The sequence below is a fragment of the Equus przewalskii genome, chromosome 1 (genome assembly GCF_037783145.1).
Source record: "Equus przewalskii isolate Varuska chromosome 1, EquPr2, whole genome shotgun sequence".
Taxonomy (NCBI): domain Eukaryota; kingdom Metazoa; phylum Chordata; class Mammalia; order Perissodactyla; family Equidae; genus Equus; species Equus przewalskii.
In genome coordinates, this window is record NC_091831.1 from 89,134,844 (window position 1) to 89,153,321 (window position 18,478).

An 18,478-nucleotide genomic window follows, 5' to 3' on the forward strand; every position below is an offset into this window, starting at 1 on the left:
CAGTGGAGGTGCCCAGGAACTGAGGATGGGCGGACTGTCACAGGGCCATGGAGGTCTAGAGCCACGTGAGAGCACCCTGGAGTGTGTGGCTCCCGTGCTCACCATCAGCTAGGTGACAGCACCGTGGCTCTAGGGCAGGTGTGAATGGCCTTGTTCAAAGCAGATTCCCCGCCAGGAGCAGAGCGATGGTGGGAGGGGGAGGTCAGGGCAGGAGAGGAGACCGTGAAGGGCATGGCTCAGGGGAGGGGACTTCGCAAGGATCTGGCCCAGCCAGGCAGTCAGTGTTTGGGAGGAGCTGTGGTCCTACCAAGGAGCTTGACTGGAAATCAGGAGCAGGGCCAATGCCTGCTGTCCAGCTAAACACACACTGTAAGGACCGGGGCAAGACAGAAGGGGCTTGTGACTGGGTGCGAAGGGGTCAGGCATGAAGTTGGTGAGAGAAGGGGACTAACACTGAGCGCGTGTAGTGACAACGGCTCCACTAGGAGTTGGAGGTATGGAGAAATGAAAGACGATTCATAGTTGTCCAGCCAAGGGGTGTTGGAGCTGGCCTTGCAGCCCAGTTCCCCTGACGTATTTGACTACTGGATGTATTGGGGCAGACCAAGAGCATTAACAAGTAGCAAGTCTAAAAGAGAATTGACTTTACTTTCTAGAAGCTTTCTCCTCTCCTCGCCTCTTGAGTATCATAGACGGCTTCCTTGTTGTCTGGGTGCCTGGTTCACAGTGTGGGTCATCCTTGACCTTCTGTGGCTGTTATACTTCTAGTCCAGTATACTGAGCCTAGTACTCGCTCCTCTTTCTCTCAAGCTCTGAAGCCACAGGTGACAGGCTTCTGAGATAGTCACTTTCCTAGTGTCTCTGTCTCCAGTTCCTTGTCAAAATATGGAAGATCAGCTTGTCTCACACATTATTCAGAATCACATGCCAGCCACCTCCAGGTGAAAGATTATAAGGGTTTGTCCCAATTGCAATCAGTGGCCTTCCTCCTTTTATCTAATTTTCCTCATTTCAACAAATCTCTCTTAGTTGGCTCCCCTCTGAGGCCTTAGTTGGCTTCTGCGTGCACACGCTGGTGTGAGAGTGGTCAGTGCCGCTGAGAAGACTCTCCCAGATGGTGAGCAAGGGCGCAGGCGAGAAGGTGAGTAATGATGCAGACTCCAGAGGACCAGCTGGGTAGTTAGTGTATTGACTTTTTACACGGACAGACATCACCTAGAGCTTCATGGAAGTGACACGGCCAAACAAAACAGAAGGCAAAGAGCAAAGATGCAGAAGTGACTGTGGGTGGGGAGGAGGAGAAACGTGAGCAGAGGAACGAAGGTGGGATGCTTGCAGGATGCTTGAAGAGCAGATCCGAGCGGGGATGTGCTGAGAGGGAAGCTCAGGAAGGTCGATCAGGACCAGATCGTGAAGCATGCAAAGTTCCACGCGAAGAAGTTTAGACAGTATCTCCTGACGATGGGGTGGAAATGGCAATTGTACGTTGAAAAAATTTATTGGGAATGTGGGGTGAGAAAATGATGTTATGTTGCAAAGAGATGTTTGAAGATGCTTAAAATGGTGGCATTTAGCATAGTTTTGGCTTCGGATGCTATTGTCATAGTCTAGGCTTCAGGTAGTAAAGGTCTGAAACTGGGCTGTGGCAGTGGAAATTCATTCAGTGAACATTTATTGTGTACCTACTGCATGCCAAGAACTGGACTAGGTTCTCGTGGGGAACACGTGTACAAGCTGTGGTTGCTGCCCTCGAGTCATTCACAGTTGGTGGGGGATGTAAGGAAAACAAGGGATGGGTGTGACACGTTCACAGGTGGACTTGGGAGCTGACTGCATGGATGTGAAGGACGTAGGAGGAGCCTGGGACCTGGACCAACGTGGGTCTGTTGGAGGGTTTAGAGTTGACACAGGGGCGCAGGTCTGGGCAGGCAGCGACGTCTGGCCCGCTGGGTGTGTGGCTGGGGTGCAGGAGGAGCTCCGAGCCTCTTCCTGCTGTTCTCACTGACCCAGGGTCTGGGGAGAGGGGGCCGCTGTACGGGGGACACTAGAACTGACATCATAATGCAGTTTTCAGGAGCCCAGTGGCTGAGCCACATAATTAATGTATACAGGGTAATAACCTTATTCCCGTGTCACCTCCATTAAAAATATTCACTATGGATCACTGAAACACAAATAAAAACAAAAGCACAGGCTTTTAACATTTTGTGGAGATTTAATTAAAACAAGAATTCTGATGTTAATAATGCCTTGAATCAAGTTTGTTTCTAATTGTGTATTAAATTGTAACTATTTCTGCTACCGCTAGATGTCACAAAGATTTGGTTTTAAAAGCCCTACCTCTTGAGGCTGTGGCTTTGGAAGATTTCTTTTTGTACAGAAGTAGGAGTTTCTAATATTCAAAAGTATAATGAAACGCTACTTTTAAATTTTGACCTTATTTTTATGAAATACTCCAAATACGCGCGAGTCCACGGTATAACATAGCAGTATCTTTTACCCCAACCCAGACTTAGCAAATATCAACTTTTTACCATGTGTTTGACAGCTTTTTAAAAAAACAGAATCTCCCCGGTGCTGTTCTCTTTGTGCTCCTCCATCGCATGCCTCTCATTTCTTGCCCACAGACAACCTTATCTCGAGGTCAGGAGATGTACTTCTCAGGTCTACATCCTTGATGTTTTCATGCAAACACTTATTTATTTATCCAAGGGTGACATTGATTTTTTTGGTGAGAATTTAACTTAATGTTGAATGGTATCATGTTGTCATTCTGCAACTTGCTTTTTCTCGTTCAGCATTATATTTTCAAGATTTATTCCTGCTCATCCACGTGTACCTACTTTATTTATTTTATCTGCTGTGTAAGGTACCATTGTACCCGTTCTTCTGCCGGCAGCTGTTTTGACTGCTTTAGATGCTTTATTTTCATACGCGCATCCTTGTATGCATCTCTTTGTGGGAAGGTGTACATTTGAGAGCTGATTACCTGTGCCCTGTCCCGTGACTCAGTGACACTCTGTCCTAGCGAACCAAGGTCTGTCCGACCGCCTTCCTAGCCAAACCTACCAAGGACCACACCCCTAGTGTTCTGGCACAGTGTCCTGTTGAAACAGGTGAGAACCAGTGTGAGAGCTCCTCTGGGGTGCTGGTCTGAGACTTGAGCAGGCACCCAAATCAGCCAGCAGCCTTCCTAACACGCACCCCGTAAGGCGGCCTGGCTCTGGCGGAGGCCACGCGTGTCTCACAGGCTGGCAGGTGCAGCTGCTCTGGGGTGAGGAAGCCACCTGTGCGTTCCTGGGGCCGTTCCCCCTCTGCTGGGTGATGCTGAGCCACTTTCCAAAGTGGTCGTGGAGTTTCCTAGAGCCTCCTGCCCGCAAGGTGGGCGGCTCCTGCTGTGTCATTTCCATCCCGGCCCCTGGTAATGGCACGCTTGAGCCTGTTTGCCCATCGCAGGCTGTGATGTGGTGCCTTCTTTGTTGTTTAATTTGCATTTTCCCCAATTGTTGGTGCGGTTACAAGTCTGTTCGTGTTTATTGGGCAGTGGCTTCGCTCTTCCAAGAACCGCGTGTTCAAACTATTTGTTTATTTTCTTTATTGATTTGTTTGCCTTTTCTTATTGACTTTCTCTGTCGATTATCTGTGTTGGGAAATCTCTCAGGTGGTGGGTTGACTTTTAACTTGGTTTATGGTGTTTGTTTTTTGCCAAAATGTTAAGTCTTATTTCACTTAAATATAGCTTTTTTGGCCATTCACGTTTTGTGCTTTTTTTGTCTCTTTGTTTAAGAAATTAATGAAACATTATTAATTCTGAAAAACTTATGATATCCAGTCTGATTTAAGGATTATCTTTAAAAATTATTTTCATGTGTTTTAATTGAGATTGTTCACGTTAATTTTCTTCAAGTATAGTCAGTAATCAAGCTGACAATGTAAAAATCAGGTAAGACGTAATTTTACCAGTCATACTGAATAATAAAAGCAACTCTAGTTCATAACTTGTGCTTTGGTAATGTTGCTGAAATGGTATTTTAAGTGCTGAAAATGAACCTGTTGCAGTTTAACCACCTCAACCTACTTCCACCACTGCTGATATTTTTGGCCTTTTAACATGGTGATTAAACACCTTCTTCAAGGAGAAGGAAGAAAGAGCCTTCGGGTCAGTGGACTCTAGAGTGCCAGCGGGCGCAGGGGCAGTCCCCAGGTTGGGGGTGCGCGGTGACGGACTTCTGGCGGAGCTGGGCTGACAGTGCTTGGCCGAAGTGATTTTAAAGTCACGAGAGATGCTTACCTCCTCCAAAATGTCTCCCGGGTGGCCACGCCGGCTGGAGCAACACCAGTTCAATATTTGTTTGCATTAACACTGTTTTGAAATTCCGTTATCTCTGACGTTATGGCTCATTTTTTCAAAAGGAAGAGAGAGCACTTAGCGTGCACCAGGCCTGGTGTGCAGGATGCTTTGTGGTGTCTCTACCCTCCTTGTAAGGCAGATCGCATCCCCATTTTCCAGAGGCAGAAAAGGAAGTTCAGAGAGTTATTTAAATTTCTGAGATTCGCACAGCTTATCATTGGGAGAGCTGAGATGCAAACCCAGATTTTTCTGACTTTGGAACTTTTTTGGAACACAGTGCCGTGTGTTCTCAGTCCCATTTCATCAGAGCCTCCTGTGCGTAGGGGATATTAGCTGTTCATACTTTAGTGTGAAGTAGCCCAAGCTGTCTTGTAACCAGGAAACTTGGCTGAGTTGGAAGCACTGGGGGATGGGTGAGCAGTGGCTGGTCCTGGAGAGTTGGAACTTGGCCACACAGCTTCAGGGAGCCTGAAGAAGTGGTACCCGAGGGCAACATGGGGTGGGGGCAACCAGACAGGAGGAAGTTCACTTGCTTTGTGGGTCCTGTTAGACTAGTGCTTCTCAAATTTTAATTTCTTATAAATCACTGGGGGATTTTCTTAAAGTGTAGATTCTAATTCCTGAGTCTAGGGTGGAGCCCCAGATTCTGCATTTCTGGCAAGTGGACAAGTGATGCTAAGGCTGCTAGTTCAGGGCCCACGCTGAACAACCGGGGCCCAAGGAACACTAAGAAGGCGTGTGTGGTGGAGAAGGGACTGGAGAGGAAGGAAAAGGCGTTTGATAGACACTTGCAAGTCTGGAGGAGTTTGGGGCGGAGCAGCCATTCTAAGGAAGGTGGGGGAAGCGGTGGGTGGTCAGGGAGTGGTGGGTGGTCAGCGGGTGGTGGGTGGTGGGCGCAGTCTGCGCGCAGCATCACCCTCTCCTTCAAGGAGTCTGAGCATCCCTGGACGTGGTCCTGCACACGAGTGGTCCTGCTGGCTCCAGAGCCAGTGCACGCAGGTCGCACTGAGCAGCGGGATTAGAGGTGCGCTCGCTTCGTTGTCCAAGAGCCCTTCAGTGTAGCCTGGAGTGCTCGATGGCAAGCTTTCTGCAGACGAAGCTGGGAAAGGCTTTTCTCTAAGATCTGGTAGCAGGACGCATCAGAGTAGCTGGCAGCAGATAAATAAGTAGCCGTAACTTGCGGGTAGTTACTTTTTATCATCTTGAATTAGGAGAAAATGGAAGCAGTTTTAGTAGGCAGCACCGGGTGGGGAGGGGAGGGAGTTCTTGGAGCTGCAGGAGCTGAGTTCGAGAGGTGCGTCACTTACTTACCACTTGTGAGACCCAAAAAGCATCACCGGGTCTGCCTGGGCCTCAGCTTCCCCCTGTGTGGTGGGGACAGTCCCGCTGCCTCAGAGGCGCCGTGAGGGCTGGGCGAGCCCGCACTTGCAGGAGCGCCCTGCCGACCACAGGGCCGTCATACAGCTTCACGACGATGGAGAACGAGCGTCACAGGCAGGAGGGGCGGGGGCCGCTTCCACACAGGCGGTAAAAGCAACTTTCTAACCCCCGAATGGGACGACCGTATAGACATTTCCAAATGTGAAACCCTTCTGACCAAATTTGGTTTATTTTTGGAATAAAACTTAGATGGGAGGGTCAGTGTGGCCTAAATTACCTAAATAATTATTTTCACTTCTTACTTCATTGAAAATATTTAGACCCCAACACTATTCATTTATATAAAAATATTTTCTAGGGTGAATAAAGGAAAGACAAAATATCGAGAGAAAACTAAAGCCAGATGACTTCATGTCTGTAATTTTCTTTCTCTATGATTTTTGCCTCTAAGTTCCTGTTCAGTTGTTTGGGATGGGGATTTGTTTAGTGAAGAAATTGTATTCTGGGAACAAGGTGACTCGACTCTGTTGCTGCCGTAGCCTTTGGCTGTGTTGTGAAACCTTAGGTCAATGGCTTGAGCCGGTCGGTAGCGTGTGGACGGAGTTCAGGGGTCTCTGTCGGTCGGTACACTTCCCAGATTTCTCACCTATGCTGTTGAATTTTTGGTGAGTTGACGTAGAGGGAAGGGCATGATATTTTAAATTTCTATATATTTAATAAGGTCAGTTGAGATAATCTCAGTTTTTAGAATAAAACTGATTTCTGCCGACTGGCCATGGCCGTGACGGTTTGATTTCAGGGTGGAGGCTGCGTCTGTGCACGCGGTCTTCGGGGATGCTCACGGCTGTCTGAGTACGCCCGCCTTCCTCTGAGCGAGGGGGTTTGGAGTTGAGAGGTGATGGCTAATTCCTCGAAACCCTGGACAGTGTATTTAACGCTCATCTTGATTCCTAGGAATTGATTCATCGATGTGACTCAGTGTTTTTTCTACTTTAAACGTATGAAAAGTGGTTCTCCCGCAGAGCTGCCATTAGCTGGGTGGAGCGTGCCACAGCAACGCTCACGATCTCAGACTCCCCGTCTGATGACCACCGGCCTGTGTGGCCCTCCCCCTTCCCCCGCTCCAGCGAGGTCACCCTGTGTTGGGAGATCAACTGGCCGATCACATACTGTTCCTCCATCCCACCCAGCGTCCTGCTCTTGCCTCTGAATTTACTGGCTGATGTTAAACACGCCCAGGTTGGCTCCCTTTTTACTTGAGTGGGGTGTTTGCCCTGGGGCCTGTGCTTGCTTACGGAAAATGAGTACTCTTTATTTAGTGATAACAGCGACCTTCAGAATATTGCTTATTTAATACAGAACTACATGTTTATAAAAATCCTCATGGAAACTGCTTTACTTAGCAGCGTATGAGATCACTTTTGTATTTACTTGAAAAGGTGAACTTTAAACCTTTTGGATGCTTATTTAACGTATCCTGACCTGTTGAGCAAGATGTTTACGTGGAAGGAGGCCCAGGCAGTGCACATAAAGGCCAACACTAGTGTTTGCAGAGCGGGAGGCTGGAATGGGTCACGGGGAGCGGCCTCCTGACAGCGCCTGGCTCATCCTGGGAACACATGGTGGCTGTGTTTATTGTTGTTACATGTGTGTTCACCCAGGCCAGGCGCTTGGAAGTCATGCCTGAGTCCCCCTGCTCCTCTGCAAGCTTTCTGCAGATGAAGGTCTTGAACCCCGCTCTCCTTTCTGATGCGCCGTGTGCGCTGCCCGCCTCCGGGCAGCTCGGTCTCGTCCAGCCTCTCCGCAGCAACAGCAGCAGCCACACGGGGTTTCTGTCAAAGTCTGTGTCTGATCGTGTGCCCCACCCACACACTCCTGTTCCTTGAGACCCTTCCTTGGCTTCTCTTCACCATCAGGAAAATGTCTACGCTCCTTGTGGGACCCCCGGAGCCCCTTGTGCTCTGCCCTCTGCCACCCCCTCCTGTCCTCTGTCCTGCCATCCCCCAGCCTCACTGAGCCCAAAACGTCGTGAAGTTTCCTGCTCTCTCCAGCTTGCGATCCTCAGTGAATGTCCTTCCCGTGGCCCAGGACGTTTCCTCCCAGTGTCACCTGCACACCTGCGTTTGTCCCTACTGTGGGGGCCTCCCTATTCCTGGCGTGTAGTAGGTGTTTAATTCACGTTCAGAGAATGAGTGGCTGCAGGGTGAGAATGGGAGGATGGGTGGATGCGGGGGTCCCTGTGCAGCTGGTGGGGAGCCTGCCCCGGTCGCACTGCCCATCTGCCGTTCCTGCCTGCACAGTGCCTACCGAGACTGGACCCCCTGGGGCATGTCGCTTCCTTTCCACATCTTGCCCCCAGTGCACGTGTGGCTCGCAGAGAGCCGACAGCTCACCAGGCCCTCTGGTTAGGCCTCGATGTGACTGTTCCTGGGCGGGAGGCTGGCCTCCTGCTGGGGTTTGCCGGGTTTGGCTCCAGAGCTGCCTTTCTCCTCTTTGGAAATCCTGCTCCTTGTTGTCAGACTGCTAGATGGTACGGCCTTCAGCCTAGGCCTTTCGCTTCTCGAAGATTTTTTTTTTTAATTAATTAATTAATTAATTTTTACCTTTAAAATCTCTATTTTTTTTTATTGCGGTAACATTGGTTTATAACATTATATAAATTTCAGATGTATATCATTATATTTTGATTTCTGCAGAGGTTTCATCATATTCGCCACCCAGAGACTAATTACCATCCATCACCACACACATGTGCCTAATCACCCCTTTCACCCACCTCTTTCCCTCTGGTCACCACCAGTCCAATGTCTGTCTCTATGTGTCTGTTTGTTGTTGCTTTTATCTTCTACTTATGAGTGAGATCATACGGTATTTGACTTTCTCTCTCTGACTTATTTCACTCAGCATAACACCCTCAACGTCCATCCATGTTGTCACAAATGGCCGGATTTCATCATTTCTTATGGCTGAGTAATATTGCATTGTGTGTATATACCACATCTTCTTTATCTATTCATCCACCCAGGTTGCTTCCACGTCTTGGCTATTGTGAATAATGCTGCAGTGAACACAGGGGTGCATGTATCTTTATGCCTTTGTGTTTTCAAGTTCTCAAAGATTTTTTCTATAATGAAGACTCAAGAAGATCATTTTTAATTTGAAAGTAGAGACTTCTTCCTTCTTATGGCTTGACAGCCTCTTGGTGTTTGTTTCGTTTTCCGCTGCACAGTGAGCTCCTTGATGGCAAGAGTCGTGCTGCGTTCTGTGTGCTGTCTGTGTCTCCAGAAGCTGGAGCGGCGCCCGGGGCACAGTGCGCTCAGGCTGTAGTTCAGTGAGTGAGGTGAGGGACCACAGGGATGAACGAGACAAGGTAAAGATTTCGTTTCTAAAGAAGAATTAGAGCAGCTTTAGATTTACAGAACTGTTACCAAGATAGTGCAGAGTTGCTGTGTCCCGTAGTTTAACATCTTACATAGTGTGTACAATGTTATGGGATCTCCGTCTTGAGCTCTTCTCTCTGATCTTCCCAGTTTTTTTCCCGCTCTAGGTCTCCCCTTTTTGGTCCTTCATCCAGAAAGCTAGGTTCCATTACCCGACTCTGCCGTGCACTTTCCATGGTTGTGCCCGCCTGTGAGGCAAAGTGGCGGGGGACACATGGAGAAGAAAAGTAACAAGCTTGGCTCCACTTTCTTGAGATCACAGCTCTTCGGATCTGAGAGAAAGTGCCCCCCACCCAGAATTTTAGGTGCCTGCAGCCCCGCTGCCAATTTTGTCACCACGGAATTGCCTGGAGGCTGGGGCTTGAGAGAATGGAAAGAAGGAAAAGAAACAGAGAGGATTTCCGTCCACTTTCTCCAGGTGTTTGGAATCCCCATTCCTGCTCTTGAGTCGGAACAAGGGGGTCTCCCCTGGATCCTCCTCTGTGCCCCAGTGCCCACCGCCGAGCTCCTGCCCCTGGGGTCCAGGCCAGGGGACGCAGAGGGAAAAATGGGAACTCGCTGCCTTTTCAGCGCTCCTTGACTTCTGGTGTTCTCTCCCCGTTTGCCTTCGACTGTTTACCTTCCAGAGTCCTCAAATTTTGTGGCTGCCTTCAATGCGAGAGACAGGAGGCAAGATGCTCACTTGCTCATTCCCTCTCACCTGGAACAGAAACTCTGCGTGTTTAATTAACGTTTATATTTTCATCTAAGTAATACATACAGGAGACTGTACCTATATAGACATATGGATGTGTTTCCTTTAAGAGAAAACACACCGACGTATTAATTATGCTTATGAATCTGTGAAGAGAAGGACCAGAGTATATTATTTTTCTTTTCTGTATTTTCTAAATTTTTTCCACTGTCACCGTAAGTCACACCAGAATAAAACCAAAGAAATGTTATTTTTAAAAAGACTCCTAATACGATTGGGTGTCATAATTGGAGGGTCACAGCACGGTTTAATATGAAACATTTTGCTATTATTTCTGTACGGAAGACCAGCCTCAGGAAGCCTAGAGGTTTTGGGGTATGGTGTTGCTTTCCGGTTTGGAAGGTTACCCTTGACCCTTCCGCCAGTCCGCCTGGGCTGGATGACTCTCCAGAAGTGTGAGTCCCCACTCGCACCACCCTTTCCTTCTCCCCACCCACAGCAGGGTAGGCCCAGAGCTAGCGCTGTGGCTGCAGTGTTGAGTGAAGCACAGGGCCACTTCTCACGTGCCTCCAGGCCTCCTTGGCCCCTTGGACCTTTATGGAGCCAGATGATTTAAAAAAATGTCTTTGGGGACCGGCCCTGTGACCCAGTGGTTAAATTCGCGAGCTCTGCTTTGGCAGCCCAGGGTTCACAGGTTCAGATCCTGGGCATGGGCATGGACATGGCACCACCTATCAGGCCATGCTGAGGTGGTGTCCCACCTAGCAGAACTAGAAGGACCTACAACTAGTATATACAACTATGCACTGGGGCTTTGGGAAGGAAAAAAAAGAGGAAGATTGGCAACAGATGTTCAGGGCCAATCTTCCTCACCAAAAAAACAAAACAAAACAAAACCCTTTGATTTGTACCTCAACCTCAACTACATAGAAATTGATGAATGATAATTCTTGTTTCATTAGACACTGTTCATTGGTCCTTGCATGACTCACTTTTGGTTGTCTGTCTGTCTGAAATGGTAATGTGATCAATAAGCACTCATTATGGGATAATGGTGGCAAATGAAATACCCACCACATCCCACATAAGTTGATTCTTGACAATAACCTTCATCTAATAATAGGCCCTTTCCCTTCCTGTCTCATCCACTAAACTAACAGAATCCTGAATCCGTGCTCATTTCTTCCTTTCCTTTTTTATTGAGGTAAAATTCTCACAATATAAAGTTAACCATTTTAAAGTGTATATTTCAGTGACTTTTTGGTCCATAGACAATATTGTGCAACTGTCACCTCAGTTCCAAAACATTTTTGTCACTTCCCTCAAGACCCTGTACCCCTTAAACAACATTCTCGGCTCCCCTTTGCCCCTGGCAACACTGACCTGCCTTCTCTCTCTGTGGATTTGGCTGCAACAGCATTTCGTACACGTGGAATCGTGTGACACGTGTCCTCCCGGGTCTGGTTTATTTCACTGAGCATGATGGTTTTTGAAGTGCATCCATGCTATAGCGTGTGTCAGCTCTTCATTCCTTTTTATGGCTGAGTAGTATTCCAGTGTTTAGATATTTTGTTTATCTAGTCATCTGTTGATGGGTGTTTGGGTCGTTTCCACCTTTTGGCTGTTGTGAGTAGTGCTGCTGTAAACAATCATGTACAAGGTTTTGTTTGAATGCATGTTTGGTATATAACTAGGAGTAGAATTACTGGGTCATGTGGTAATTCTATATTTAACTTATTGAAGGACTGCCAAGCTGTGTTCCATGGTGGCTTCAACATTTTATATGCCCACCAGTAATATGTGAGGCTTCTGGCTTCTCTACATCCTCATTAGCACTTGTTATTTTCCTTTTCTTCTATTGTAGCCATTTTCACGGGTATGAAGTAGTATCTTATTATGGTTTGGATTTGCATTTCCCTCATGACAAATGACATTGAGTGTCCCTCATGTACTTGTATGCCTTCCTTGGAGAAATGTCCATTCAAGTCCTTTGCCCATCTTTCTGTCTTCCTTCTTCCCCCCCACCCTTTGTCTCTCTCTTTGTCTCCCTCTTTTTCTCTCCCTCCCTCCCTTTATTCCTTCCTTTCTGTTGTTGAGGTATAAGAGTTGTATATATATTCTGGATACCAGACCCTTATAAACATATGATTTGCAAATATTCTCTCCCATTCTCTAGGTCATCTTTTCCCTTTCTTGATAGTGTCCTGTGAAACACAAAGGTTTGTAGTTTTGATAAAGTGTAATTAATCTATTTTTTCTTTGGTTGCTTGTACTTTTGGTATCATAAGAATTGATTGACAAATCCAAGGTCATGAAGGTTTACTCCTGTATTTTCTTCTAAGAGTTTTAGCTCTTATGTTTAGGTCTTTGATCCACTTTGAGTTAATTTTTGTATCTGGCATGAGGCAGAGATTCAAGTTTATTCTTTTGCAGCTGGATATCCAGTTGTCCCAGCACTGTTTGTTGAAGAAACTGTTTTTTCACAATTGAATGGTTCTGGCACCCTTGTTGAAAGTCAGTTGGCCATAGACATTTGGGTTTATTTCTGGGCTCTCAGTTCTATCCTGTTGGTCTGTGTGTCTGTTCATATGTCAGTACCATATACTATTTTGATTACTGTGGCTTCGTAGTAAGATTTGCAATTGGGAAGTGTGAGTCTTCCAACTTTGTTTTTCTTTATCCAGAGTGTTTGGCTATTTAAGGTCCTTTGCAATTCCATGTTAATTTTAGGATAAGCTTTTACATTTCTGCCAAAGAGGCCACTGGGATTTTGATAGAGATTGCATTGAATCTGTAGATTGCTTTTGCTAGTATCGCCATTTTAACGGTATTGTCTTCCAATCCATGAATATGGGACATCTTTCCATTTGCTTAGGTTTTCTTTAATTTCTCTTAGAAAGTCTTTGTAGTTTCCAGCATATAAGTCTTGAACCTCCTTAGTTAAATTTTTACTAAGTATTTTATTCTTTTTGTTGCTATTGTAAATGGAATTGTTTTCATCATTTCCTTTTCATGTTGTTTGTTGCTAGTGTATAGAAATACAATCGATTTTTGTGTGTTTATTATGTATCCTGAAACTTTGCTGAATTAGTTTATAAGCTCTAATAGTTTTGGTGGGTTTTTTTGCATGTGGATTCCTTGGGATTTTATATCTATAAGATCGTGCTGTCTGCAAATAGAGATAGTTTTACTTCTTCATCTCCAATTTTGGTACCTTTTGTTTCTTTTTCTTGCCCATTTGCTTTGGCTAGAACTTCCAGGACAATGTTGACTAGACGTGGTGAAAGTGGGCATCCTTGTCTTGTTCCTGATCGGAGGGGAAAGCATTCAGCTGTTCTCCATCGAGGATGATGTTTGCTGTGGGTTTTTCATAAATGCCCTTTATCCTACGGAGGAAGTCCCCTTCTTGTCCTAGTTTGTTGAGTGTTTTCACCATGAAAGAGTGCTGGATTTTTCAAATGTCTTTTAAAAACCTTGTTTTTATCTTTATAAAAGCGTGTTGTGTTGTACATTATATTTTGACCCCTTTTCACGGACTGTTATATTGCTGCAGGTGGTTCATGTCTCCGTGTGTGACGCTGTCAATGTTCTGGCAGCTGAACGGTATTCCAGAGTAGGAGTATTTCTGGAGATGGGTTTACCTTTCACTGTGTAAATATTTTGTTTGCATCCCTTAACAGAGGCTTAGTTAGCATAGGAGATGGGTCATTTTTCTGGGTACCAGTCAGCAGGCAGCCTTAAGGAACTGTCGGTGTGCAGCGTGGTCCCAAGCTCTGGAGGGCGCGTTGTGGGAGGGGGGCCCAGCCACTGCCTAACTCAAGCGTGAGACGAGAAGGAGGGGGGCAGAGTTGGCGATCTGTGGACGTGGACTGGGAGGGAGAATTCCATGGCACCACTGAGAAGGAGCTGATGATGGATGTGGGAAGCTTGACACGGATGTTAAGGGACCAGAAATTGAAATAACCTCTCCAGGTTTCAAGCCCCGGTAGCAGTTGGGGGGTATGTGTGTTTAGGGGAAGGGATGATTCCAATAAGAAGAGCTGTGAAAGACGACAGTGCGTGAATGGATTTGCGTTGTGTTCTGTGAACGTGTCCGAGCCGCGCCTGTTCCTATTCAGGTCGACCCTGAATCAAGGCAGGAGTTTTAATGCTTCTCTCAGATTTTGGAATCCTCTTCCTCCCATCTAGCTTGTGTTTTCCCATCACATGGAAACTCCCGCTGTCTTGCTGTCTGTGGGATACTTCCTGCCGAGCCCTGCTGCTCTGCAACGGCTCCGATGACGCTGTGGCTTCCTGGCTTGTCCTCCCCCTTCCTCCATGCTGCCTTTGAAATCCTGTGATTCCTTTGGGGTTCAGCTCATGTTCTGCTTTTCCCCTGAAGTCTTTCTACAGTTCTTTCTTCCTTTCTGAATAGCTTGGACTTTTTACTGAATGAAGGTCATGAATTGCTGAAATTACCTAAAACTTAAAAACTGTACAGTCTGAATTGATCTTATCTTTCTTTCAGAAATAAGATATTTATGTTCCAGGATTACTCTTGTGGGAAAAGTTTGTGCTTCGGTTAAATTAATGAGGGCAAAAGAAATAAATCTTCTTGAAAACATCTTGTCTGGTCATTATGCCACTTAAGTGAGGGGAACTTCTCACCACTGTGTAGAAATGCTTGCACTTAAGCAGCCTTTAAGAGGCGGATGACACTCCAGTTGTGCATCCAGAGTTTCAGGCCATCAGACCCGCCCTTTCCTCTGCCTGTGGCACCGCCACCGGGCACAGCTGTCCACCAGCTCAGCTGCCTCGTGGCGTTTCCTGTGGTCAGGTCCCTCGGAGCCCCTTCGTGAAACTGGTCGCTGTGGCTCACACATGCTGCTGGGTGGAAACGTAGTCCTCCATCTGGTACCTCCCATGAGAGATTCATCAGGGGCAAACCTGGCTGGAAGGACACTTATCTCCAGAGCCAAGTTTCTTCAGAGTCATGTCAGTGAAGATTGAGTTGCAGGTTGCAGGTCGGAAGTGGACCAGCTGGGGGCCTTGGACACGTGGAACTGGACTTGGGTGGTCAGTGGGGTTTGGGGGGGCACTAGGACAGTTCACGTGTGAGGGAGAATGGGACAGTCTGTGCGTAAAGGGGGCATTAACTGAGTTTATGATGGCAAATTTGGGCTACGCTGTCCTGTGGGTTCAGCTGAGCAGTCGGCCTCTGCCGGGATCTGCCGGTCCTCTCTGAAGGGGCAGGCTGAAGAGCTGCTTCCACTCTTGGCTGAGGCGCTCTTCTTTCATCTAACTGGTAAACTTATTACGAAGGGGCATCTTTGGCTCATCCGGCATTGCCGGACCCTTGTTCACAAGCCCCCAGTGAAAGGGCGTCTTCCCTGCAGCGTCTTAGTGACGTGAGACAGCTGGCGAAGGTGGACAGTCGAAGACATGCAGCCACCGGGGAGCGACTGCTTCAGGGGCTCGTGGTGTACCCTTCTCATGGGATGCTGTTCAGTACTGAGAAGTGGGGTCTGTCCACACGTAGAGATGTGAAAAGAGGACCATAGGATATTGTGGGGAAAAAAGCAAGAAGCAAGTTATGCGTATCTGATGACCTATGTTTGTTCAGAAAAAAAATCCTGTGCACGTGTGGAGAATTCTTACTAAGACAGCGTTACGTCGTGTGCCTTACATTCCCCGCGTGCCAGCACTGTGCTCAGTACTCACACTCCTGCAGGATCCGACTCGGTTCCCACCACGCTGTGCGGTGGGTGGTTACTAACCTGCTTTACAGATGAGCGAGCAGGAAGCCTGCCCTGGGGCAGAGCAGGCCGGACCCAGCGGGCTCCAGCCCCGAAGCCTGCTCCCAGCCACCGTGCCTGGCACTCCCTGGGGACATGATCTGCTGGGAGAATGGAGTGGCTAGTGTCTGGCAGGGATGTCATGTGAGACTCATGCCCGAGAGGGTCCTGACCCGCTGCCTCCCGATCCTTCCCTCACTCTGCTTTTGTGTCCTGGCTGCAGGAGCCTCCTGCATCTGTTTCTGAAGGTGCCACTGCTCTGCAAGGACACCCCTTCCCCTCCAGTGCCCACCCCCCCCACACCGCCCGGGATGCTGCAGTTCATTTCGGGTTCAAAGGGCATGAGGCCGCTTTGTGTCCTGACTTCTTGCTACTCAGGGAACCTTGATGAGTACTCGATACTTAACTTCGTCTTCTCTCAAAGCAAGTTCAGAACATAATGGCTACGGGTCTGACTGCTAGGGCACCCTAGGGCCGCAGTTCCCATTAAACATTAGCTCACTTTGCCTCCAGGTTTGAAGCCAGTGTACCCAGAAGAAATTGACAAAGGGACAGCGATGTTGAAATGTTTTAAGTGCAAACAGGAGGATTCCTGTGTGCTGACAAGGACGAGGCTGTGTCGTCTAAAGTCCTTATTTGATTCCTCCTTTTTCATCCCTTCCCGGTGCCCTTTTCTTCTCTGAGCTTTCACAGTCTTGTGCCTGAGCTCGACAGCTCACTCTTTGTTAAATGTGTCTGATTAAATATGTGTATGTAAAATGTCACTTTGACATAGTTTTAATTCCCTGGAGGGACAGTGCTGCCACTGCTGAGAAAATGAAAAAATGCAAGATTTGGAGCACCAGAAAGTATTCATCTAACATGTTATTAAATATATTTAATACATATTTAAGTATATATTTATGTTTATGTGTCTATATCGCAGGCATCTGGTGCCTAGCATCCTCAGGGGGCTGCTGCGTCCTGCCTTCTGCTCCCCACAGCCCCGTCTTTGCTGCACGAGGTTTTGGTTGATTGCTCTTTATTGCATCCAGTGGGAACCAGTTCCTCCACCTGTTCTCGTTCCCTGTGATCTCGGTTCCCTCTTGTTCCTTGGGCCTGAGGATGCAGCTAAGTCAGAGGGTGGGAGAGAAAGAAGTGAGAGATGCTGTCATTCAGAGCGTGAGTTGGTTGAAGACATAATCCTGTCTACTTCTCTTCTTGGTCAAAGCAAAGATAACACAGAGTCCTGTGAGCAGGATGTCCATCAGGTCGACAGGACTGAATATCTAGATTTTTAATTGATCATCTGGAAGCTTTGGGACAGTGGACTCTGATAATTTCCCTGTAAGGAGTCTGTCTCTTGAGAACGTTGTTCTTCGTCACCTGTCCAGATACATTTTTACTGTCTTGCTTGTTAACCTGACTGCCGGCATCCTGGAGAAGCTGGTCTCTATTAGCAGAAAAGTGTGGACTCAAAAGCTTTTCCTCTAAAATGAGTCCGTTGTGTAATATCCCAGCTGCCTCAGAACACAGGTGCTGCTCTTGCTCCAAGAAGGTGGAGGGGGACGCGCCAGATCCTGACCAGGCGTGGGGGAGGCGTGGGCCCCGTCAGCGAAGGCCGCTGGTGTTGCAATCTCAGCCTGAACCATATCTCTGGGAAAGAGTCCTGCCTGTTAGTGTTCCTGAGAAGCCACGGCCCCTCGCCCCCCGCGTGGGGTGTTGGCCTTGGAGAAATGTGGAGGTTAGCTGCAGAGCTGAAGCGCGTCCACGAGGAGCTTCATTCTGCAGAATCTACACAGCCTTCCTCCCCACACGTCGACCAGAAGCTCAGGCCTTGGGAAATCAGACTAAGGACCGAAATTCCTCAAGGTAAGAGGACCCCCCTCCTCCCCAGAAATGGACTCCTCCAACTTTCTCACATGGTTATTCAGGCACTTTCACTTTCCCATATATAGGAGTCACTCAGGAGCGAGCTCTGACCAGTCGGAGGGAGTGACACATCCCTGTTTGGCCCCTCCCTCCTGCCCATCCTCGCTTTCCCCGCGTGCTTGCACGCAGTTGGGCGGCGGTGATCCAGGGGCTGTGCCAGAGGCAAGCCTGTTGGGTCTAAAGAAAAAAAGTCAGGCAAAGTCACAGCATTAAGACTGTTGCCTTGAAGAAGCGAGTGGAGAAGTGTGAGAAGATGAACGGACCGGTGGACGGCTTGTGCGACCACTCTCTGAGTGAGGAAGGGGCCTTCATGTTCACATCGGAGTCTGTAGGAGAGGGGCACCCAGGTGAGTAGGCGCCGGGACCCACGGCAGCCTGTCGAGGGGTCCGTTTCCTGGAGGTCCTGAAAACAACTTGTTAGTTATTAGAAGGGGTCTCTGGAGGAACAATATGAAGTGCTTTCTATTCTATTGATTTGTAGTTTTGTAAAACAGTCACTCAATATGCAAATGATAAACTGTAAGTGAGTGACGCCAGGGCTCCATGCCGCTGCCCACCACCTGCGTCTCGTCACGCAGGGCCACAGCAGAGAACACACACTGGTCGGCTAGACATGTCACACGTAGAAAGTACCGTCAGATATAAACTTTATGTGTGTATATATATATATATTTTTTTGAGTGAAGCTTTAACTTGTCAGTGAGCAGCTCACGTCGGCAGAGAGCGTTTCCTGCAGACCGTGGGTCACTAAGTTCTGCATGTGAAGCGCGTGCGGGTTAGAAAGGGCCGTGGCGCATTCCAGTGGGCCTGGAGATAGGTCTCTGGTCCTGGAAGTCTCAGACGCATCGTATGAGGGGAGGGCAGCCACCTCCTGACGTGGAAGGAATGGAAAGCAGTGTTTTGGTCCCTGAACGGAAGGTGGACTTGA

General features: G+C 47.9%; 1 protein-coding gene across 3 annotated transcripts in view; it reads left to right on the forward strand.

Moving 5' to 3' along the window:
* Window positions 1-6,284: 6,284 nt before the first annotated feature.
* MAT1A (methionine adenosyltransferase 1A) overlaps window positions 6,285-18,478 on the forward strand; it is a 28,294-nt gene continuing 16,100 nt past the window's right edge. The window contains exons 1-3 of one of the 3 annotated variants that reach the window (XM_070616937.1): window positions 6,285-6,396; window positions 17,139-17,490; window positions 17,577-17,897. In XM_070616937.1, coding sequence (XP_070473038.1) covers window positions 17,804-17,897 — 94 coding nt within the window. In that variant the 5' untranslated portion in view covers window positions 6,285-6,396; window positions 17,139-17,490; window positions 17,577-17,803. Of the gene's footprint in view, window positions 6,397-13,624; window positions 17,491-17,576; window positions 17,898-18,478 lie in introns of those variants that run through there. The other 2 variants (XM_008543646.2, XM_070616957.1) reach the window with 2 other exon arrangements.